This window comes from Macrobrachium rosenbergii, chromosome 3 (genome assembly GCF_040412425.1).
Source record: "Macrobrachium rosenbergii isolate ZJJX-2024 chromosome 3, ASM4041242v1, whole genome shotgun sequence".
NCBI classification, from domain to species: Eukaryota; Metazoa; Arthropoda; class Malacostraca; order Decapoda; family Palaemonidae; genus Macrobrachium; species Macrobrachium rosenbergii.
In genome coordinates, this window is record NC_089743.1 from 17347708 (window position 1) to 17373712 (window position 26005).

At 35.6% G+C, this 26005-nt stretch overlaps 1 protein-coding gene across 16 annotated transcripts in view; it reads right to left on the reverse strand.

Moving 5' to 3' along the window:
- The window catches only part of LOC136852944 (mucin-21-like), a 159509-nt gene that overhangs the window by 11921 nt on the left and 121583 nt on the right, over positions 1-26005 (reverse strand). For all 16 annotated transcript variants that reach the window (XM_067128100.1, XM_067128033.1, XM_067128081.1 and 13 more), the window contains 6 exons: positions 19814-20021; positions 16470-16606; positions 8442-8652; positions 8041-8088; positions 3154-3207; positions 386-469 (listed from right to left, as the gene is read on the reverse strand). In XM_067128100.1, coding sequence (XP_066984201.1) covers positions 386-469; positions 3154-3207; positions 8041-8088; positions 8442-8652; positions 16470-16606; positions 19814-20021 — 742 coding nt within the window. The remainder of the gene's footprint in view (positions 1-385; positions 470-3153; positions 3208-8040; positions 8089-8441; positions 8653-16469; positions 16607-19813; positions 20022-26005) is intronic.

The window sequence follows — 26005 nt, forward strand, 5'->3', positions numbered from 1 at the left end:
TCCAGCTCTGGGTGGCAAATGGTTAAACTTGATTTGTATGCTTCAAAGTAGATGAAATTACAGGGGAAGCTATACATATATAGTATTAGCCAAAATTCATAAAAATATATATTTTTTATAGATAAAAAATGATAAAATTAAGACCTTTTAACATTTAAGAGTTTTCTTACAATGAGAATGGCTACAATATAATGTAAGAGGCAAGATGTCAAACTTATAAATTACTGAGCATGTTTCTTAACTATATGAATGGTACAAATATCATCATGATATATCTGTTGTACTTTTTAATTCTAATAGTTTAATTCTAATACTTCAATTTTACATTCTAATACTTCAATTTTACATAAGATGATTTCTAAAAAAAAAAACTTAATTTCCTTACCAGCAAACGATGGAATAGTGACTGTTAGAAAGTAGTTGTTTCTCCGTACAGGGGCTTTGTATTTATTATCCAGACTGACCGTACCTGCAATAAAGAACAAGTACAAAAATCTTTGGTGAATAAATTCAGGGATAAAAACTTAGTTTTTAATTTCAAAAGTGGAGGTGTTATTCACTGATAGTTTATAGTTTAAAATATAAAGAAGAAAAGTTCATCAATAAGGTCTCTTGTCATGTATATACAGTATTCGGTTTGACAGCTTTTATCAAAAGAACTGGAGAATTATGGAATATCAAGGAAAGGAACATAATAACATTTTTTTATGAAATGTAAACAAAGAATTACTGTACATGATTTTATATTCCTGGCCAATATTTCAAAACCTTGCATATAGCTGAGGTGTGTAATGTAGTACAAAGTTTACTGGCCATCTTACCACATGGCATACAGTAAGTACTAGGCTTACATAAATTTTCAGCACTAAGGTCTCTTTATAAAAGAAGAAATGCAAAGACTCATATAGAATACTTTACTGTTTACTGCTACAAAAATGTCTGCATAATGGTACCACACCTGTTACAGACTACATCACCAATAACGGTTCAGTGCCTATAGTGAGCCTCATCCACAATATGGTAAGAAATAGCTTTGAGTACTTTAGAGCTTCCCACTTGACCAAATCTGCAATGCTTTCTACCCACTGTTTCTCATCCTTTCCCCTTACCCATATTCAGTTTCAAAAATTTCCAAATTCTGTTTAACTACTGGTACTGATTTGTACTGTAGCTGCTGCATATTGAGACTGTGGTTACAAATTAAAGATAGTACAAAGACCAACTGCATCTGAATGTAACAAATTTGATGAATGTTCCCTAACTAGCAATCCATTCAAAGCAATGCCTCAAATACTAATGCAAAAGTACCTAAGTTGTCTGTCTTTCACCATACAATATACAGCAAATATTTTGCTGTATATACAGAAAAATTAAAGCTTCTTATTTCTAGAAATCATGTCATTCTTACATTTAACAAGTTAAAGCTGAAACAAATTGAAGCATGTCAGTTTGTCAAGGATCATTCTTTTACAAGTATACACTTATTCATCTTATCAATAAAGGAATGGTATTTGCATCCAGTCTTAAAGAATTTACAGGAAGAGATAAAATTGCTTTGAGATAAAACCAGAATATGTTTCACATAAGTTTGTTCTGTGACCATCCTTATTCTGTTTGAAGATTACAGATGCAACAAAATTCTTATTCTGTTTGAAAGATGCAACAACTTGATTTATCTGGTAATAAGGAAAATACATTGGAATCCCCATGTCCTCGTTTGAAGCAGACTTGAAAGAACTTTGATATCTGATTCCATGGCGGAGGAATTTTCACCACATACTGCGGTATACTAAAACAATGATACATGTTATCATGTAACAGCTGGAAAAATGGCTCTGTTATGATAAAATATATTTGTAATGAAATACATTGTGTCCTGTTATTACTGCTTCCTTTTGAAAACTGACATTTCTGGCACATAATTGGATACCTTGCACTGCTGCGTATATAACCCTTACTGGCCAATAGCACACAGGTACATAAGTTTGTTTTCATAAAAATATTGTATCAACTTCGGCCAGGTTATGGCCAACAACTCAATGATGTTTACTTTAGCTCCAAAGTTCGTTCAGGATGGCACAACATCTGAAAAACGGGCCCAGCTCGGAAAACCAGGTCCTACAATGGAAGTGGTCGCTGAATCTGGATTCTGCAAGTCTCTGTGGCACAGGCCATTGGTAAATGTGAGCTACGATCCTTAAAATATAAACTTACCCTTTAAGGCTTTATGGTTCACCTCAATCAGACCCAACATCTAAAAAAAAAACTGTAATGTTTCATCCCTGGCACAGAATGGACATGTATGACATGAATGCCTCCTTTCCACTCATCTGATAGGAATTGGTCAAATTCTGACCATCCAAAGATATGAATATGATACTCTTGCCTCCCATCTGCCTCTGGCAAGAGTAGTTTATGAAGCTTTCATTTTTATGGACGTCCCATGGAGTCTACCAGCTTGGAAAAAGCTTCTTGTGTAATTTCACTCCATCGCTTTTAATGGGAACTTCGCGATGCTTCCACTTTATGTTTGGAGGTTATCCAGCAAGGCCCCAGTGGTAGAGGTTTTCAGAAGCAGCCGCAGATATTGCAGGATCCTGAAGGGCTTCACACCACCAGCCTTTATTGGGACAAGCAAGTCAGTTTTGTAGTTGTTGCAGTAAGAGAAGAGTCGAGTTAATGAACTTTAAATCCCAATATTCCAGTACTGTACAGTAATTATGGATTTTCTCATTTTTAATCAACAACGCAGTTCTCCATCTCTGCCATCACAGCTTAAATGTCCACTCTCTCAAAGGTGTAAGAGCTTCATACACTAGAAGAAGGTTCTTAAGTGGAGTTGAAGAGATTCATCCAGTACTTTGAGAGAGATTCCTTGAATAGTACTTATATCCTAATTAGGACTTCTTACTGGTCCTCAACAGTCTAATCAATCTTCCATATGAATCACTCCATGAGGCATCATTTCTGGATTTTTTAGATGTGTTAATGATATGTGCTGCCTGAAAAGGCCACATATACTAAAGGGAGGAGATGGGGGGGAATGTTTTAAGCACCTGACTTTGTAAGTGGAAATATTTCATAATAACACTGCCTTATGGACCATATAAAATGGTCACTGTATTTTCCCCAAAAAAAGAATAAGCTACATACCTGTTGTGATGTCTTCTCCATCCCTTGATGGTATAGCTAAAGCTGGTAGCTGATCTGTAAAGTGAAATGAATGTTATCCAAGTGCTTTATAAAACTTGTTTCAGGAATAAATTTATTGTGTGGATAATATTTAAAAGGAAAAAGATATGTAAAAGTCCAATAAACAAAACATTCACTGAACGAAGACCACATAATAGGATAAAATTGTTTATACTACTGTTAAAATTGCCTTTAAGAAGAATTAGATGTATCAATTAGATGCTTTGAGTTAAATTCTTCATTCAAATTATTACAGTTTTATGTTGTAGTATTTGTCCTTGTTTTGAATATTACTCGTACTGTATCTGGGGTGCTTCATATTGCCTCCTTCTTTGATAAGGTTGTATGCAATAAAATTTGTCTGATATATGACTGAGCATTTTATAGTTGCACATCTTTGGAATCTCTTGCAATGGCTTTGTTAGTGCCCTTGTCTCCTTGCCCATCCAATTAATCCTCTTTTTGCTACAAGTTGACTTCTCTGCCTTTTCTACATTACTGAGGTATGTTGGTCACTTTACTGACCTCAAGGTGAAAGCTCTTCCTCCTACCAGATTGTTTATTAACGTGTGTGGAAATCTATAGTCCTCAGATTGCACAGTAGTGCCCATTCTTTCCCTTTCTACCATGTTATAGAAATAGTTGCTTCTATTTTCATAACACTTCATAACTTTCATCCTTCAAAAGGCAGACCCAGCACTTTCTTCATGGTTAATCCCCACCTCGTCAGCCCTCTTCTTGTATTCTTTGAGCCAAGATGAGATATGGGCATTTGGTTACCCATTCCATAGGTCTCTGCACTTTAAGAAATTACTATCTGTATACAATGCAGTGCTTGCATCTTCATGGGTGTGTGGGAATTATATCAGCAAGTGCAATTATTTACAAATGTTATACCTGGAGGAAACTAAAGTACTACAATTGTCAATAGGAATCCTTGAAATCTTATGTAATGAATATCTGACTCAGAAACTGATTCCATGTCTGATACTCTATTGCATGTTTTTCAAAAAGTGAAGTACTACACAGTATAAAAAAATTTTGCACTGATAACAGCTAATAAAATCAATTCAGTGACAAACAGCCTTAAATACCCAGCCTAATGAGAACTGCCTAGATCACTGAAGATTGCACTGTATGGTAAATATGATCATCAATAAATAGGATGAAGTAAAAAATGTACTCAATGCAATTATTTAACTTCTAGAAAAACTTAATGACAATATCTATGTTATTATTGTTAACAGGTTTTGATGATAATTCTGAACTTCAGTCTCAATCTATTAAACCTAAATCTGATTTGTCTATTAAAACTGGTACTAAAAAATAATGCAATATGAGATACAAGTTGCTGTTCAACAAGTAATTATTTACAGTAGATCATTATTCTATTGAAACTCAAACTACCTTTGTGAAACTTCAAGATTGTCTTCAGTTTATGTATCTAGGTTCAATAACAGATGTAGTGAGTGATATGGCCAAGAGGTTAACCATCAAATTCAAGTCAGATGGACTAACTGGAGGGGGATGTCCGGCATGCTCTGTGACAAGAGAGTCCCAATTAAGTTGAAGGGCAAAGTATGTTGTATGGGCTAAAAGCAGCACCACTGAAGAGAACTATGCAAAGTAAGTTGGATGTGGTATAAATGAAGATGTTCAAATGGACGAGTGAAGTGACAGGAAGAGATATAAGAAATGAAAACATCGGGGGGTCAGCAAAAGCCCAAGAATCAAGATTAAAATAATTTGGGCATCTGATGAGGAGGGGAGATGATGAGCAACATGTTGCAAGCAAGATCATAGAAATGGAAGTGCTATGGGCATGAAGAAGTGGAAGGTTTATAAGATGATGGAGAGACTACATTCCAGAAGACATGAGAGTTGAAGGATTAAATGAAGGGAGGGCAAAAAATAGTAACAGCTAGAGAAGGCTTATTAGAAACTGACCCAGCTTGGGATTATGCCAAGAAGACCAAGATTAATTGCTCTCTGCTGTCAGCAATTCATAAGTCCCTGCTATCCCAGTCAGGGTTATTCCAGTTTGACCGACCCAAAAGTCAAAATCTTCAACCCCTTTTAGCAATTTACATTACTATGCTGTGGCAATTCATGTCTTACTTGTATATTTTCATTTAGTTTTCAAAACAAACATTTATTGTAAAGTGTAAAAAATCAGGTTCTGACATAGGAAAAACCTATTTTTGGTAGCTGTTGTGAGTCCTCAAAGGAGTTAATCTCATGCTCCATTAGAGGCTACATAACATAGACTAGCTAATATCAAGAATTCTTTTTTAGTTGGTGTCGGCCAGTACTAGTGCATACTGTATTGACAATTGGTAGAGTATAGGACTCAAGATTAGAGGGCTCATTTTCTCTTATCTACAGCGATTATCTTGGTGTCTGCTGGGTGTAAGGTGGGACCTACTCTAATTTATGAGATGGCCTTTTGCTTAGAGCCTGTCAACTACCACTCTTAGGTTTTGTAAGCACTCTACTCTGGTGGCCCCAGATTAATCAATCGTCTAGGTAGACTACCAGTTGAGTTCCTCTTTTTCTAAAGTTCCCCAGATAACTAATATTGCTAATTTTGTAAAGATTCTTGGGGCAATGTTTAACCCAAAGGGCATGGCCTTGAATCTGTCATTACCTTCCCTATCTGGAATCCTAAGAAGGAGCGGATGGGAAAAACAACAGGGACATGTCAGTACTTGTCTTTCAAATCTATAGAAACGTTCCAGGTCCCTTGCAGAATGATTGAACATACTTGGGCAACAGTAGTCATCCAGAAACTGGCAAACATGTTTGTTCAATTTTGATAGGTCAAGGATCACCCTCCGTTTAGACGAATCCTTCTTGGTATATTAATAGCTTTGGTAATGGTTGGTAATGCATGATTGTATCACTGATTATAATGTATTATCTGTAGGTGGGTATGAATGTATCAAGTTCCACTTTTGTTTTGTACATCCTGTAAGGGGTCACTTTAATCTGGGAGTTCTACTTATATTTATTTAGATGCACATGGAAGTCTTAATTTTGACTGCGCTGGTAGCCTTCAGTCAGGTTATTTGACTAGAATTATTGACTGAAAATACTGTCTTCCTTTTCAAATGGAACTAAGAAAAATAAATGAACTACAGTCTTCCCTTTCAGATAAAAAAAAATATGTACCCTTTCAGATAAAAAAAAATATGTACAGTACAGTATTAATAATAACTGCACTCCTTAGTACATACATCATTCAACAATTTCCTCACACTGGGAACTACCAAACCCCCTGTAATTGTGAAATTACCCTGATTTTAAATGAAAATTCACTTGAGATGAAGGGGAAACAATTTTTACTATCCTCTTTACATCAAAACTTGAACTATCACACTTGATTATAACTTTGACAATTTGAATGTTAAATACTTATAAATTTATGAATATATTTTGTTAAAAAGTATATGCAGTCCTCATGAACTCAAGTTTTGCTGAAGAAGTAAAATTTTACACTAATAATATTTTCATTTTCACAATTACTGTACAGTACCAATTTCTGTCATGGGCAGGATGTGTAAAGTTCACTCCTTTCACTTCTGTTCTGTACTCTTTAAGACTAGCATGCCAACTGGTACAAGTTTTTACCTATTCCCTTTCTTTTTGGCTTTAATAAAGGTCCACAAACCAAAACCACTAATACTGTATATTAAGGTCTGGGTTTCCCTTTACAAATTTTATGTGAAATAAGTCCTTGCCACTCTCCTGTTTTGCTTATTCTCTGTAGGACTGAATGACTGATTTATTGGTTTGTCCAGCTGGCATTAAACACCAGAGGTCACTGATGACCAAAGAATATATAATAAGCACTACTATAGTTCCACACCAAATTTTATAAAATTCATAACATTCAAACAGACAATACCTAAAAAAATCCTAAAACCTGCCATCAGAAAAATGTTTATTTTTCTGTAAACCTAAAAATACCACTGGATTTAAAAGCAACAACTACAAATATCCTGGATCGAAAATCTATCCCAGTGTTTGGAGAGAAAGCATCTTCTGCAGTCCACAAGTCTGAGTATGCCACCAGCAAATACCTCACAGTCAAGGGGAGCACCCATTGAAAATCTATAAGTCAAACGTGTGTACCCAATTCTAAAAGCACAGGACAATTTCCCATCTTAGGATCATACTACAAGAATATGGAGTTCACTAGAAAGAGGTGACAGGAGGTAAAGGGAAATACAGAAAAATTCACTTATTAAAAAAAAATGTAAGTAAATTATTAAAATCCAAGGAGAATTGTATTTGGGTAGTAATGCCTTGCATTTTCATTTGAACTTCTGAAGTTCCAATTGCACAACATCCTCAAGGAGATTGTTCCACAGTCCAATGGTGTGAGGAATAAAGGATCTCTGGAACTGAGAAGTTTGGCAATGATGCACATTTACTGCATATTGGTGCTGCTATTCAGCAAATCTGGTTGCTCTCGGCACAAAAAGAGGATCAGGGATCAATTGTAAATGTGAAAAATCTCTGTTAAAATATAACTTATGAAAAATTAAAGAACAAGAGATCATCTGTCGATGGTCCAAGGAGAAAATAATAAATCCAAAGGACAAATCTATACTGTACAGCCTTTGAAAACTGCTTGCATTATTTTCTTTTACAATTCCTATTAACATGAGAAATTACTTACTCATCAGGTTTTATATTAACCAATTAACCATAAACATCATAACAGTCACCAATCTGAGTTACCAATCATTAAAAACTATAATCTCTATTTATGAAAACTGATATTTTATTAACCATACACAAGGATTCTTCTTTTACACTCCTTCAATAAAGCAGAAAACATACCTTTAGGAACAGGATCAAGTCTCTGCAGACCACTTATGTACACTGAATCTGAAAATAATTAACCACCACAATTGAAAGATCAAAACAAACCAATCAGCAAAAATTATCTAAAATTTTTAACAGTTTACCAGTTATTTTATGTTATTCCACAAAAATATCAGATAAATAATTTTTGTAATTTGAAAGCACTGATTTTCATCCTCATTCTTATGAAAATGCACATTGCACACATGGCCACAGCCTAGATTTCAATTCATGAGTGCCTTGAAATGCAAACTGTACTTTAGGTTTTATATAGGTATTGGCAGATGTCTCATAAACCACCAACTTGAATTAGCTACTATTACCATACAACTTTATTACCTAAATCAAATACATAACATGTGGTGATAGCAACTTACCTGTCATAGATTTACTATCTTCATTTGGATCAACAGTATAATCTCCAATGCTTGTAACAGTGTCAAGAGCAGACCTAAGACTCTGTGTGGTTGTATTTGTCGAGTTCTCATTAGTTTCTACAGCAAATGGGACAACAATGCTACCAAAACGTACATCTTTTATTACTACCTGCCTTACAACAGGTACCGAGCGTAGCAACTGTTCTCGTAACTAGAAAATGTTAAAAAATGTTCATTAAAATTCTTTAAATTAATAATTCTTTTTATTTACTAATATATATTTAAAATATACTGTATATACTATTCATAAAAATTAAAAAATCCACTCAGATGGTTGGCAATACTGTGCAGGTGGAAAGAAGTGTTGGTAATGCTGTTTACAAGCATTAACAGGCTGAGAAAGGATTATTGTGAGTGCAGTAGGCTAGGGAAAGTGTTGGGGGAGGGAGGGCATCCCAGGTAGGGTGGGTGGGAAGAGGTAGGCGGCATTTAACTTCTTGAAAACTTTTGCATCTGCTATTGGCTTAAAAGCATCAATGTCTCTTGAACATCATTCTCTTTATACCTTCTGAGTGGCTGAGTATTGGGGGTGGGAGGGCCAGGAGAGCTAAGAGGGGAGGTTAGTATAGATCATCATCAGCTCCAACTCTCTAGTGTCATTTTTTCACTGAACATGTTTGAAAATACTTTATATCTTTCACATTCATTGAATTTAATATTAAATAAGCTTTTCTGAAGTTGAAATACCAACATACTGAAAAACTAATACATTACAAAATAGTATTTGTATGAACTGCCCAGCCATGTTGCATCAGAACTTTTTTTGCTTGGTGTCTCAGTTTGTCTTCATGTGTATGTGTACACCAAGTACATGTGCATGGGTATCCACATATATGCATCACAATGAGGTAGACTACAAAACACGCTGCATATTTATATGGGAAGTCTACTGAAAAGCATAGTTATATTAAAGGATGTTAATTTATAACTTGAGGGATGAAGCTCTGAATGAACCAGTTAGATGTAAGGACCCTGGTGATCTAGGCCTTGAGGTTGTGCATCCCAAACACAGGCAGCAATGCCTTGTTCTTATTCTTGAGGGCCATGGGGTTTGCAGCCTTGTAAATGAGGCCTGGTTTCAGCATAAAGCCAGTCACATTGCCACACATTATGAGGGTAACCCTATCCTTCTGGGTCTTGAATCCAGAGGCTTTGGCTTCGTTCTTCATGAGGTACGTCCGGTACAGCATTTTCTTCCAGAACAGGCCAGTCGTGTCCATACTGAACACCTGTTCTGGATGGGAGCCCTTCTCCTTTATAATTTTCTTGAAGGTCTCTAGATGTTTTGCAGCCGCTTCCTTATCTGCAGATGCTGCTTCCCCATGCAGAGAAACATTCTTCAGTTGGAACCACCTCTTGAAAGTGGTGGAACCACCCCTTGCTGGCCTGAAAACCTTGAGGAGCTGATGATGGTCCTGCTTGTGGCTCTTCCTCCTCCTCCTCTTCTTCTTCTTCTGGCGCGGGTTTGTCGAAGCCTAAGAGTTCTAATTCCCATGCATCATTGCCTTCCATAGCAGTCGAATACTGCTGGTATAGTAGTTGCACTTTTTCACGAATGATGTTGGAGTTGAGGGGGATGTTCTTCTTACAGCAGACCTTTATCCAAAATACCAGTGCAGATTCCATCTTAACAATTGTCTTATCACTCACTGTCGAAACTGTTTTTACACTACCAAAGAAGCTAATACTCACAGCCTTTTGTATCTCAGCCTCTTTCTTCTTGATGTACCTCAAGGTACTTTCATTCAAGTTAAAATGGCAGGCTACAGCAGTGTAATTTTGCCTTCTTTCAATGTATCCAGAAGTTTTACCTCCTCATCGAGCTTTATGACCCTTTCTTTCATTTAGCCTCTTTGCCAGAAGCATTAGAAGGAACAGGGTGTTGAGGAGGCATTTTAGGCACGACTGGCTGTGATACACAAAGATTTAAAACGACACACACACATATTCGCGATTACACCCAATCATTACTTAATACGCAGTGAACTGGGAGAGATAAGGCTCCCACATTTCCATCCTTGCAAAATGGGATTGAGGGTCCAGCAAATCAATGCCAAGTGTACAGCCAATGAGCGCCAGTGAAAATGAATGGCGCTCCTGGATTGGCTGTTTTGCAGACAACAGCCAATAGCATGTCGAGTATCACTGTACCTGGGTATACAGCATCCCAACATGCATTTTCTTTCTCTGCCATTCACTGGTTTGGGTAAAGCTCTTAAAAAAAAAAATTACTTAAATCCTGCTGTGTTTACATTAATATACTACTGTATTGTAATATTTGGAAATTACTAAATCTTTTTTCACCATAAAAATGTATTTACGTACAGTAGCCACGAAAATATACTGTATAGTACAATAAAATGAAAATACTCCGCACCAGAAACCCTAGCAACGTCGTCCCTTCCTTCTATAAACTTACGTACATATTTCAGATATGCTCTATGTACTACGTATCATCCTGAAACACTTTGATATTTTTGATATTTCAAAATTATCTTACAACACAATACATTTGATTTGGAGGTATTTTATTCACATTGGCCTGATCGCAGATTTCCTTTTCTGTATAACAGTGGAATTCACAACCATGTAATTTAGAAATGGAACTGTTGTAAAACCCATAAATAAACAGTTTATCTGCATATCCCACATTACTGGAACAATAAGGCATTGTCTCCATTTTCTTGCTCTCAAAATGAATTCGGAATCTGACACTTGAAACCCGGACACGCTCACTTCTCTTGGCGGAAAAGCGAAACTGTTCAGAGTAACAAATGAACTGATCAGCTCCATCCCCCTCACCCCTATATCCCTGACTACTAAGTCCAACATCCCATATGCCAGCTTACTTGCCCATTTAATGATCAGTTATTTTAAAAATTCACCTCACCAACAAACGCAGCCTTAAAATGCATAGGTTTATAGAATATTTTCTGCCCGAAATGGCTTTTTTTTTAATTTCCCAAAATATATGTATAAACTCATGTTACAAGCTGTGTATATGTGTATACAGTATATATATATATATATATATATATATATATATATATATATATATATATATATATATATATATATATATATATATATATATATATATATATATATATATATATATTATATATATATATAATATTTCAGGCATGTTTATTTAGACACATATTTGAAAAAAACTTTTTTTACGTCACCGCATTACATTTGAATTCATGCATCATTTTGTGATAATATTTTCTCTGTGTTGTTTTGATCGTTTTAAAATTTGTTATATACCAAAATCATCACAATTTGGTGTACAATACAATGAAAAAAATAACTCATTAGCTTTAAAACCGTTCTGCTCACAGCACGATTTGTATACAATTATATATGAAATTTTTTCCTGACGCATGTCATATATTTCAATATTTATATATGATAATGATATTTTTTCATTTCTGATGGCTGCATACTAAACTTCAGGCAATGACAAAAAAAGAAGCCAAATGAACTTTTAATCTTAAAAACTAAGCATGCTGTGAATTTTGAAAAACTTGTTTTCCGCATTACAAGACGCTGACTCCCTTGGGAACGCCAGCATACGGCAGACACTTTTGTAAATAGAAGCTCGGGTTTAAGGGTTAATTACAGAAAATAATAAACATCTAGGGTATCACTCATGGCTTAATTTAAGCTTTCTCTAAGAGAGAGAGAGAGAGAGAGAGAGAATGCACACAGCAGAACATATGCACTCAATGATCACACTTAATTTCATATCACCTTCTCTCAAGTAGTTCTTTATCACAAGTAAGATTACTTGAACCAGTGACCGCGCTACTAGTCCAGTTTCATCTCATCCGATATAAAGATTAGAACAAAGATAATGCTATTGAGAGAGAGAGAGAGAGAGATTACTTAGGAATCCCTTGACCCGCTATTGGCAACACTCCCCCTTCCTGTCACAATAATTAGACATATTTGACAGCTTTGCCATCGAGCAAATTCACAGATGAGGGAATAATATTTGTTTGTTTAAAATATGTATCAAATACACAGTATAAATTTTGTAATTACAGTTTTATTATTATTATTATTATTATTATTTTTATTAATTAATCTTATTAATATCTGAAAATTAGTTCTTATTATTAGATAAATAATTTATATACAAAACTAATAAACATATGCATACATGTACTAATATAAAAATTCTACTCATCTCAGTAAGAGAGAGAGAGAAGAATAAAGAGAGAGAGAGAGAAAGATTCTCTCATCTCAGAGAGAGAGAGAGAGAGAGAGAGAGAGAGAGAGAATTATTATTTATATTATTTAATGTTAATTTACACATAAAAGCTTGAAAACTTATAAATTACATAAAAAACTAAACAAACCCTTTTGCAGAGTTTCTCAGGATTCACAAATGTTAGTGTGTCTGTGAATTTGTGCAACACGAATCACGCAAGTTTGAGGTATTACTGTATATATATATGTGTATATATATATATATATATATATATATATATATATATATATATATATATATATATATATATATATATAGATATATATTATATATATGTATACATATATATACAATAATACCTCAAACTTGTGTGATTCAAGTTGCATGAATTCACAGACACAAACATTTATGAATCCTGAGAAACCCTGCAAAAGTGTTTGTTTAATTTTTTATGTAATTTATAAATTTTCAAGCTTTTACGTGTAAATTAAAATTAAATAATAAAAATAATAATTCTCTCTCTCTCTCTCTTACTGAGATAAGAGAATTTTTATGGTACATGTATGCATATGTTTATTAGTTTTGTTTGATAAATTAATTATTTATCTAATAATTACAGGCAGCCCTGGTTATCGGTGGGCTTGGTTATCGGCGATTTTCAGTGCCGATATGCACCAATTTCCGCTTACCGGCACCAATACATACCTAACAGAGGCACCCATAGCCGATTTTTTTGGCACTTATCAGCCAATAAGCCCGAAAATTGCCAATTTCTACTTTAGTCGGCATCGATTTAACCGAGTTATCGATCATCGAAAATCGGTGCTGAAAAGCACCGATAAGCCCTGAAAATTGCCGATTTCTGGCAATTTTCGGTTATCATCACACCCTCAGAATGGAACCCCCACCAATAACTGGGGACTGCCTGTATGTGTATGTATATGTATATATTATAGTAAACATTTTGTTTATGTTGATGCATTTTCTTTTTTCCTTTTGTCCAGGGATCACCACTTCACCTTTTATCTTAACATTTATTTTACAAATATTTTTATTTCTTTCAAGGTTGTTGTGGCTAAGTTACTGTCATCCTTGTTCATTGCTTTTATATGTAAGCAACATATTGCAAGTAATGTACATTTCTTTAGTAATGAAAGGATAAGTATGACATGTGTGTGTGTATATATTTTATATATTTATATATAATATATATATATATATATATATATATATATATATATATATGTGTGTGTGTGTGTGTGTGTGTGTGTGTGTGTGTGTGTGTGTGTGTGTGTGTGTGCATGCATAAACTGAATCACAAAAATATGGAATGTGATAAACATACAAAGACAAAATCGACATTGATTTTGTCTTTATTCACATGTATATATACACATATACAGTGTGTTTCAAAATTACAGCCCCACACCTCTACAGAATAAATATAAAATTGATATGTGTTTTGAAAAACAAATGTAATCTCTAACAGGTATAAACTAAAATTTATGGACAAAAACAAATGTAATAATATTTTGTAAGTTTCTCTCTGAGTATTTAATATTTTGTGTGGCCTCTATCTGCCTGTACCACAGCCTGCATTCTTGAGGGGTATGATTTCAGCAAATTGCAAAAAGCTGAGACTCTAACTCCATTTCCTGAACACTTCGGTCACCTCTCTTCGCAGGTCCTTGAGGCTTGGTATACCATCATAGTTCACTGTGCGCACTTCAACACGATCCTTTAAGATACTACCAATGTTTTCACACACATTATGGTCAGGGAAGCTACCTAGAAATTCACTTGACGAGAAGAAATCGATACCACTGTTTCGAAGCAGCTCCTGTGTCTGAAGAGCCTTGAAACATGGTGCCTTGTCATGCAAAAATGTTACTTCTTGAACATATAACACATTTTCAGGATCTTTGAGGAAAGGAAATACTCCACCAGTAAGCACAGTTTTTCTGAAGTATTTGCCATTCCATGACTGTTCTTTTTCTTTGATGATCCACATTAACCGTTTGGCTATGAAACATAGAAAAATTCCCAAACATTCAGGAAATTTCACAACCTAGCGATAAGGGCACATCATCGCTATCATCCAACTTTGCAACCCAAATGATGTCATATTTATGATTTGGCTTCCTTACTGTGTAAATGAAGAATTCATTGGATGTGGCAACATGGAGAAAGTCAGCTTCATCCCAATCTTTAAGAAATGAACCACAAAACCATGCACAGTCTTCTCTCTGTTGCTGAGTGATGTTGGGCTTGCTGACAACATGAAATGGCTTGATACCAGATTTTTTTCAACACTCGATATACAGTACTATAACTTCTCTTCTTTCCCCTTTTTTGTTTCTAGTTCAAGTGCCAATTTACATAAAGACTTTCTTGGTCTACCCACTGCCACAGCTATGATGTCTTTTGACTCCTGTGAAACGACTTCAGGCCTTCCAAGATTCTCACTCTTTTCGCGATGACAGTCATATGGATTTTTGCTCCAGTTTCTTTTAACAAAGGATTCATCTCTTTTAATGTATTTAGCTATCCAGGAACATGAAATGAAGGATGGGAAGGCATCCCTGGCCTCTCTGAAGGTTATAGCCCAGATTCGGTCAATCCATCTGATTTCCTCCGAGTCATCAGCCATGGCTGTATCTAACTCCGTCACTCAGTCTGAAAATACAAGAAATGTAAAATGAAAAATAGTTTAATAGAAACTTAAAATAATGTACTTGGAGATAGGCTATAGCAGAAAACTTCAAAACTTTCCATTTGTTCTGTGGAGGGGGGATTTAATTTCAAAACACCCGGTATATATATATAATATACACACACGTCATACTTATCCTTTCATTACAAGAGAAATGTACATTACCTGCAATGTATATACTATACATATATAAGCAATGAACAAGATGACAGTAACTTAGGCACAACAACCTTGAGGAATAAAAATATTTGTAAAATAAATGCTAAGATAAAAGGTGAAGTGGTAATCCCTGGACAAAGGAAAAAAGAAAATGCATCAACATAAACATAAACAAAATGTAAACAAATGATCATGCAAACATTAAAATTTCTTGAGAATATCTTCCAAAGGAGAAAATTTAAAAAATTTGGTTTTTATCAACAGATATTCAAATTGGCATTCCCACTCTACAACAGATGTACTGTACTGGTGAAAGAATAAGTGGGTAAAGGCATTTTCCTTTATGTAGCAAGCTCATTTACTTGCATGGGCAGCTAATAACTCTAACTCTGATTAGATGACCTCTCAAAATTGGCAAAGGCATATTGTAAAGCAACAGTCTGCACTCTGTAAAAACATGAATACACTGAGAGGATAAGAGAAAATTCAGGTCTGGCCAAGTTTTGTGGACTCAGATGACAGCCTGTCCTAAGAGCTATCACATTCCTGGCAGTCTGGATATATTAAAAAATGAGCCCAGAGTGCAGGTTCTATTCTGTCATTTTTATAAGATGTATAATAATACTGTCCAGATAATCAGCTTTTAGTTCTGGCTTTGGATCTAATAGCTTTCCCAATGTGTTGAATGAATGTCAAAAAGCTGAGTATAAACAAAACTTACTGCAGGTTATCAAAAGCAGGTTATTATTGTGATGAGGTGAAGTTCTTTCTAACTTTGGTGAATTAAATTAAAAAAAGAATAAGAGGCAATACAATTTCATATTTGTACATCTGGTAACATTTAGTAAGAAAGATAACAAAATAAAGAGTAGCTCACCATAGTTTCAAACATGTTCTTGAACTTTTTAAAGTCCTCTGAATCTGGCTCTCTTAAAGAAGATCTGTATGACTCTGCAGGAAGCCTTACATTCCCATCATGCCATCTGTTCTTCACTGCTAAAGGCACGAAGTCAACTGTTGAAAAAATAAAAATCATAACCTCACTGCACTGATATGCGAATTCTGTGCCTTCAAAAGTATCAATTTTTCATTAGTCACTCAGTTTATCCAAAGGTTTCTTCTGACCTTTCAAAACAATTATTTCACAAATGCTTCAGTAAAGAGATTACGGATGTCTCAAGAACTATAAAAACCCCAAGAAGAAATGTGGGTAATGGCCTAGCTTTTATCACTTACACACTTAAAAATAACACCTGCATTTTATAATTTTATTAAACGTCGTTATGTATAACATGTTTTTAACTTGTTTAATTTTAGTAATGAATCTAAAAGTATAGTACATTCTTACCCAAATGGTTCTACTCCATCAAACTACTGAGCCTTATAAGAGAGAGTAATTTTGGCCCAATATATCAGTCTGCTTGAAGAGGAAAATCCAGTTCATTAAAGGGAATGTCACATTTTGAAACAATGTACCATAGGTTTGGAGAAGACAATAAAACCATCAACCTTAAATCTTTACCTCATCAGCATTTCAATTGTGACTGGAACTCCTAATGCCTAATAGTCTATATCCACTAAAAGTGTGCCATTACAAAGATTTCCAGTTTTTGGTAGTTTTTCTCATTTCAAGCAGATTACATGCTATTTAAGCAGAACAACATATACTCATAATAGCACTCAACAAAATAAAAATGCCCATAAACAGGAAGACATCTTCTAAGAAAACATGAAATCATAATTCACATAATTCAACAACATTAAAAGCTACTGTAATGGGATGATAGATCAGATAAAACAAATTAGGTAAACAGTAAAACTACATTTTTGTTGTTAAAGAATTTTCTTACTAAGTGATAGTATTCTTGGAATTAGACAGACCCATAACTTACAGACACTTACTGAGAACTGGATATGAACCAGCCCCTGAGAACATACACCATACAATACCTGTACTAATGTTTAACAAATACTTTTTGCAAAAATCCAAATTTCAGCCTTTAATACACATTGAGGTAAAGGGACACCAGGAAGATGGTTCCTTCAATCTAAATTCAGATGGTGAAGAATGAATTCAGTTGCTTGATATATGTTTACTGAACAAAAGTAATTATTGAGTTTTCTGGCATCACAACTACAGCTGTCACAGACACCACTGACTATAGGTAGTCCTCTACATGCAGACTTTAAATATATGTGGGATATTTAAGCTATTTCATGTATTTTGTTGCCATTTTTCCAGGAAACTCTTATGATTTTTGCTTGTTATAAAATTTATTTTATGTACAAAGACCAAAATGTCTTGACAGAAAGCTTTACTACAGCAGAGTCCTAAATGCAGTAGGCTAACTACAATACTGCATGTCTTGGTAACTTGGTTGAACCTGCAAAACAAATTTAACTTACAAATGAGCTCTCAATCATAATCCATTTGTATGCAGAAGACTACCTGTACATAATATTAATGCACTTATGACTAAAGCCTAATGAAAAAAAGAAAAAATTGAACACATGAATCCATCTAGAAAACCAGTTGGTCCAATGCTATGTCTTAACTAAAACTCTATTATCTTAAAAGTAAAAAAATTACCATTCTTAAAACTTGGTCCTCAAATCATTCATAGTACAGTAATTGCCATTACCTGTACTATCCCTGCAACTAGAAAATTATTCACTGTCAGAAGCTTCCGGCAATCTCCACAAAAAGTTGAAGGCCACACTCAATGAAAAACTGAGAGCCTAGTACTGTATAGCACAGCTTTCTGCAAAAGAGAACTTTTCTTGCTCCCTTCAAATTTATTGTGATATTTCCAGGGATAGGAGGCATTGAGATTTCCTGCACTTTCTGATCTCATGGGTCCAGTCAAAAGTTCTGTGTATATTTTGCAGGCAGAGAGGAGTTATTTTTATTGGCAGCACCAACTGCTTCATTAGCTATGGTCTGCATTTTTACTTCCTCTTACACCAACACATTGACTAATGTGCATAATCATAAACTATTCCTTTACTTAGTCTAAAATCTTTATTTCCTTATTGATATTAAGAAATACTGCATCACTAACTTTTTGTTATTCTAAGCCATATATATCCAATGACAGTTATCATAAGATGTATTGAGGTTAGAGTAGACTATATCATGTCATCTCCCTCCTTGGGTAGAGAGGTGACCAAACTAGAATTGGTTGTTCATTATACTGTATACTCATCTGTGTTTCATTTGAGGTAAAGGAATGAAGGAAGGGATCTACCCACATACCACATCCTCCTTCAAAAGATAAACTAACTGTACACACTTAGACAAGATACTTTCCTGTCCTAAAGGACACGTCCTAAGAAAAGGACACGTCCTAAGAATAAAGTGTTGTAGGACTTGTGAGTGACATCCCTCATATGGAATGAGATAAAAGTGGTCTGTTCAAGGGAAAAGACATTGTGAGCTCTTGAAAGAGATGAGAAAGAAGACTCATTTGAAGATGGCTCTATACAGCTTCTGAATGATCTTGTGAACCTTGAAGGAAGTGTGCTCCTAAGACACCTTCTCACGTCTGCCATTACTAATGAAGTCTCCTGTACTCTGGTCTCAGTGTGAAAGTCCTTTTCCAGTAGCACTGTACTTAACAGCTTGGACTGGGCACAGAAGCATCTTACCTGGGTTGTCACCAATCAAATGCCGGAGGGAAGTAAACATGAAAGTCTTGAAACTATGGTCAGAAATGGATGGTTCTGAATTTTTTACTACAAACTTAAGGACAAAAGAGAATGAGAGCTTTGATCAACCCTCCAAGTGCCACACAAGATAAGAAATACCTTGCTACTCTCCCATTCTTTTTGCCCAGTCCAAGGCCAAGAGAAAACACACACACTTCAAAATTAAACCTGTCTGAAGCTTAAGACTATGGCTCATAAGGTGATTTATTCAGACTCGTAGTAAGTCCTCTAGAAAATCTTAATGGTAACACACACACATACAAACCTGGCTATTTTTTTGGTCTCATTATCAGCAACTACGATAATTTTATTAACCACATCATCACCAGGTTGCATATGGAATTTGAGAAAATGATGTGATTACTTTGACAACAAGAAATATTAGGGGTAACTGTTGAGTTATTACCTGTATCACATTGGGGCATGGAATACACAACTAAGGATGACCATTTCTCACTTGAATAATAAAATAACAAAAACCTGACCCAGGTTCTCACGATGATCAACATTTACCTTTGTATGTCAAGTTGGTCGTACCAAAAGTCGTTTTCTGATCCAGTCCATTCATAGTATCAAAAATGGGGCCACTTGTAATTCCACTTGATACTACAGTCATGTACTCTGCACGCACAGTGCTTGTGTCTATGGAAACGATGTTTTGAAAAGTCAAATTGCCAGTTATATTACCACCGACTGCTGAACTTTTCAGCTTATCATTTAACTGAAATTAAATAAGGATAGCCATCAATTTTATGCTCATGCGCATATTTTTGCATATTATAACAGTACATTTTAACAAACCATCTGTATATCAACTTGTCTGTGACAAGGAAGAGAAATATTTCCATATTACTTGTCTTGATTAGAATTTTCAAGAAACACTGCATGCCAAATTTCTTAAAACTGGTTTTATATCCAAATTATAGCTAGGATTCTAAGTAATATAACATACTCAAACTACCTAAGATTATTCAAATCTAACTTTTGAAAAAATAAATTTCTTTAGATGGAAGGTTTTATTATTTCCCAAAATAAGTTATGCTTATACCATTTATTATGGAATTATTGACAACTACTTTATATTTCCAAATTTTAAGCAAACTATACTCTGTACAGTCGACCCCCGGTATTTGCGGGGGTTAGGGATCACAACCACTTGCGATAAATTGGAACCCACCTCTAAAAATGCTTATAACTACCTATTTTAATAGTTCGAACACCACAGGTCCCCTCTAAAAATGTTTAAAATTGCCTATTTCAATAGTTCAAACACCAAATATACCTTAAACTATCATCCTAAAACACTCTGATATCATTTTATAGCTACGTTTGAACACTCTTACAACTGTTGCTCGTACCATCTTACCATGGCGAAAACTAATCAAGTTACCCGTATATTCAGGCACATACATTTTCTTTCATACAGTAGTATTCAAGCCTTACTGTTTTCTGTTACTGTATATTGGGGTCACATTGGCAAATTATGTACTGTACCTAAATACAGTATTTAAATATTCATTGAAAAAAATATACAAAATAATAAGTTGAGGATTATGTAAATCATATGGGTACTGACCAGTGATGAATGTTGACTGAAGATGATGAATTTGCTGTGCAGTCCGACGAATGATGATGAAGATATGACTGCACAGCAAAGCAGGGAGTTGCATCTCCTCTGGGTGCACCTCTTCCCCTTCTTCAGGTGCTTGTTCATGGACTTGGGGAGGCACTTCTTCAGGGGCTTCGGGAAGCTTTGGAGGGTCCTTCTTCATGGGCTCAAGAAACATGGTGATAGGCAGCTGCTGTTGCTGCTTCTTCATGCTGACAAGGGTGTTATTATAGGGCGCCATTGCCGCATCAAGGGCATTTGAACACTTTATGGAGCGTTCCATATAAGGATCCCATGCTGAAGCTGCATCCTTGGTCTTCCTCATAAGTCGGGACAGATGTTCCAAAGACAAGTCCTCATCTTCCTCCTTGGTCTTCCTCATAAGTCGGGACAGATGTTCCAAAGACAAGTCCTCATCCTCCTCCTCCTCCTCCTCTTCCTACACCCCCCTGAACCTGGCGTGTCTTCTTCCTCACTGGTAGACTTCGTCAAGTCCTCCGAATCCATCAGGGGGTCAGAGTGGGCATCAATGAGGGTGCCTACTTCATCCTTTGTCTTCGGTGATGTCATCGAAGCCTTCTCCACCAATTCAACTTCCTTATCAATGGCCGAATGTTGAATTTCTTCAGGAGAGAAGCCCCTATAATTGTGAACACACTCTGGCCGCAACTTTTTCCAACACTTGTTAAGGGTCTCCTTTTTCACATCATTCAACGATTGGTCGATGGTGGTCAGACGTGGCAATTGTGAATTTACGCCAATATTCCTTCACCATAAATTCACTGTCAGCGTCCATTGCCTTCACAAGGACTGCGAGAAGTCAACTACCAATCACGGTACAAACTTGCAATTGCTCGCTTGAAATTGCTGGAAGCTCGATCCAGTTGTGATCCTGTGTACCACCAGCAATATTCAGCTGTAATTCAAGCGTACTTACGTGCTGGGTTCATTAGTAAAGTAACAAATCCAATCATATGCCTCACTTTGGGGTAATTAAGGAATGCGCAACTACACCACTATGAGTAGTGTTTAATGCTTCTTCAAAGCAAAGTGGTGGGAGGTCACTTAATGAGTGCCTGTATGCAGGCCATAACTTAGTTGAAGTATTGTTTGATTTGTTGTTGAGATTCAGATCTAAGCCTTATGCCAAACAGCTGATATACCAAAAGTATTTCATCGTGTTTTGTTAGACCCCAAAAATGTGAAGTATTCTCGTTTTCTATGGCCAGAAAGTTCAAACAGCATTACTACATTTGAGTTTAATGTAGTAGTATTTGGAGTAACCTTGAGCCCCTACCTCTTGCAGCAAGTCTTACAAACTCATCTGATAACTTTGTTAAGACGTACATTACAGTAGAGAGTATGAGGGAAGATTCAGTCCAAGTTAAAGCATTTTTGGAGCGCGCTCATATGGAACTCGGGGGATGGGCTAGCAGCAATAAGCATTATGGTAGAGAGACTCATGTAGAAGAACCAGTAGAGATTTCAATTCTTTGGATGATTTGGAATCACGAATCAGACACTCTGTCACTCAAACCACTTAAGGGGAAGGGAGTGATTAACAGTAACTGGGTAGCCACCAAACATAAGATCTTGTCTTTAATTGTATCTAATTTTAAACCTTTAGGTCTTGTTGCCCCTATCTTTGCAAAAGGTAAGATTTTTTTGCAAGTTCTACAAGAAAAAAGGTAGGCTGGGACAATGTACTAACCACTGAAAGAGCAGCTGAAGAGAGAGAAATACCCTGACTTTCTAGAGATAGATAGAGTAAAGTTTAAGTGGGGAATAATTTCTAATAATTCAGAGTTGCGTTTTTGAACTGCCCCTCGTAAAAAACATACGTTAATGATCCCACAATTAAAACTGATGGCTTTACTCGTCGGGGTCAGACTAGCAAAGTACATTAATCGAATTTTCAAGTTTAGTATAGTAATTATATGGGGAGATAGCAAGGCTGCAACTGCACGGGTGGACAGGTATGCTTTACCCTACAGGAGTGTGGATTCCAGTTACAGTACTGTATGTATGTTGCAACCAAAGAAAATCCAGCAAATGTTTTGTCCTGCGGGGCAGACATTCAAATAACTACATGAGAAGTCATTGTGGGTAAGAGGCCTAGCCATGTTACACACCCCAGGACCCCTGGCAGCAACTGCCATGAGACGATGCATCTTCATCGACAATAATGTCTCCAATACAGTACAAGAATTGCCAGAATTTCAGCCAGCACCACCTGCTTTGTTACTTCACTACAGCTCCTTTTGTAATAAGAAACATGTTTGCATATTCTTGAGAATTTGAGATAACCCACTGATAAAGTTAGCCTATATTGAATAATGCCATCATTGGCCCACTTTGTGTAGTTATCTAGAAAAAGGTGTTGAAGCTTCTCATGACATTGTTAAAACTTGCCAGACAATTGAATTTAATCATAATTAATAACGTAATATATTCAAGGTATAGATTAAAACATGCTAGTACCACCAAGAATGATTTGATTTTGTTGCTTTCTAAGGGAAAGATTGTATTATTGTATCTTGAGCATATTCATAACACCATTCTTCACTGTGGCGTCAATACACTTATCTCAATTTTCAGGCAAGAGTGTTGGATGCCAGCAGTGAGAGTACTAGCCAAAAGAGTTGTTAGTGGCTATTTAGACTGTAAAAGGATGCTCAGAGACCTCCTCAACCCCCACTACCAAACCCTCACGTGATTCTGATGGTACCATTTCACCAAGCGGGACTCGACCAGACAGGTCCGATTAACGTTCAGGAGGGTCATGCCTACATCCTCCTAATCACCTGTCTCAGCACTTGTGCAGTCTACCTGGATCTGGTAGCTAATCTGAGTGCTGACACCTTCATCCTGTGCCTATGCAGATTTGCTGCCCGTCATGGTGCACCAGGAGCGATGTACTTGGACAATCATGAATCCTTCAAGTCAGCAAGTAGCTTGTTGGCTAACCTTTGTGGAAAGGATGCGACCCAGATATATTTGAGACGGTGAGGAATTCGGTGGATTTTCCAAACTCCATGTTCACCCTGGAAGGGCTAAATGTTTGAATGACTAATTGGGGTAATGAAGTGTGCCCTGGCAGTCTCATTCGAGAGAGCCTTGTTCATGGAAGAACAAGCAAGAACATTAGTCAAAGAGGCGAAGTGCGTGATCAACAACCGTCCTCTTACATACTGTGGTGATGGCCGCGATGATGAAGTCCTCAGCTGTCACATCTCCTACGCGGTAGGACCATTCACTTGCTGCCAGCCGCAGCACCAGAAGAAAGTACAGTAATACCTCGAACTTGCGGGATTCAAGTTGTGCGAATTCATAGACACGCAAACCTTTCATTGGAACCTAACTAATTATCATACATGAGTTTTTCACAGACACGCCAACATTTGTGAATACTGAGAAACCCTGCAAAAGTGTTTATGTTTAATTTTTTATGGTACATGCATATGTTTATTTGTTTTGTATAAAAAATAAATTTTTTACCTAATAATAAGTACTAATGTTCAAATTTTAATAAGATTAATAAGATTAAGTAATAATAATAATAATAATAATAATAATAATAATAATAATAATAATAATAACATAACTGTAACTACAAAACTTGTATGTGATACATATTTTAAACGAATATTTTTCCCCTCATCTTCTGTAAGAAGCTCGAAGGCAAAAGCTGTCAGACATGTAACTTTAACATGACAAGAAGGATTCTTGTAATTCTCTCTCTGTCCATAATAATCCATAAAAAACTCCACTCTCTTAAGTAAGGACAACTGTTATCTCTCTCTCTTATACATAGTCAGCGCAACCTATGTATTACTGTTTCTCTGTATGTCTTTAACAGTAGATACTTTTAAACTGATCTAATTTTACCTGTACCGTTTACTAACTGTATATGCGCCGTTCTACAACATAGAGACATAGGGCATTTCAGAACAAAGAGAAAGAGACAGAATAAAGAAGTTTTTAAAAACGTGGTTGTTAAGAATTCTAAAAATAGATTGGTGGAATGAGGGGAGAGAGAAATAGTACACTAATTTTCACACTCTCCTATATCCTTACGTCAACCATTTATTTCTTTTTCAAGGGTAATGCATTAAACTAACTTTTAAAGGAAATTACAGTAACTTTAATTTCACTTAAAAGTTAGTTTAATACTGAATTTCCATCTTTTGATATCTAACGTAAGAATAACTTCTCTCTCTCTCTCTCTCAGGTTATTCTCTCTGCCTCCGTAATAATTCATAAATAATTCAACTTGATATTTTAAGTAAGGACAATATCTCTCTCTCTCTCTCTCTCTCTCATGTTATTCTCTCAGTCTCCATAATAATTGATAAAATAATTTCACTCTCTTAAGTAAGGACAACCCTTATCTCTCTCTCTCTCTCTCTCTCATTCATAGTTAGCGCTGACACATTTTTACAACTTATTATTTCTCTGTACGTCTTTACCTGCACAGTAGATAGTTTAAATTAAGATAACTTTTAAATGAAATTACAGTAATTTTAATTTCACTTAAAAGTTAGTTTAATACTGAATTTCCATCTTTTGATATCTAACATAAGAATAACTTCTCTCTCTCTCTCTCTCTCTACGTTGTCCTTTGTCTCCGTAATAATTCATAAATAATTTAACTTGACATTTCAAGTAAAGACAATCTCTCTTTCTCTCTCGTGTTATTCTCTCAGTCTCCATAATAATCGATATATAATTTCACTCTCTGAAGTAAGGACAACCCTTATCTCTCTCTCTCTCTCTCTCTCTCTCTCTCTCTCTCTCTCTCTCTCTCTCTCTCTCTCTCTCTCTCTCTCATAGTTAGCGTTCACACATTTTTACAAATTATTTCTCTGTACGTCTTTACCTGTACAGTAGATAGTTTAAATTGATCTAATTTTACCTGCACTGTCTATGAAGTGTAAATTCGCTAGTGTGGCAAATACATTCTAAAACATAGACATAATAACTAATAGTTATATTAGTCAAAATAAAAAACACTGTTTGTTCATGAAAGAGCATTTCAGAACAAAGAGAAAGAGACATAGAATAAAGAAGTTATTAAAATGAGGTTGAGAAGACTT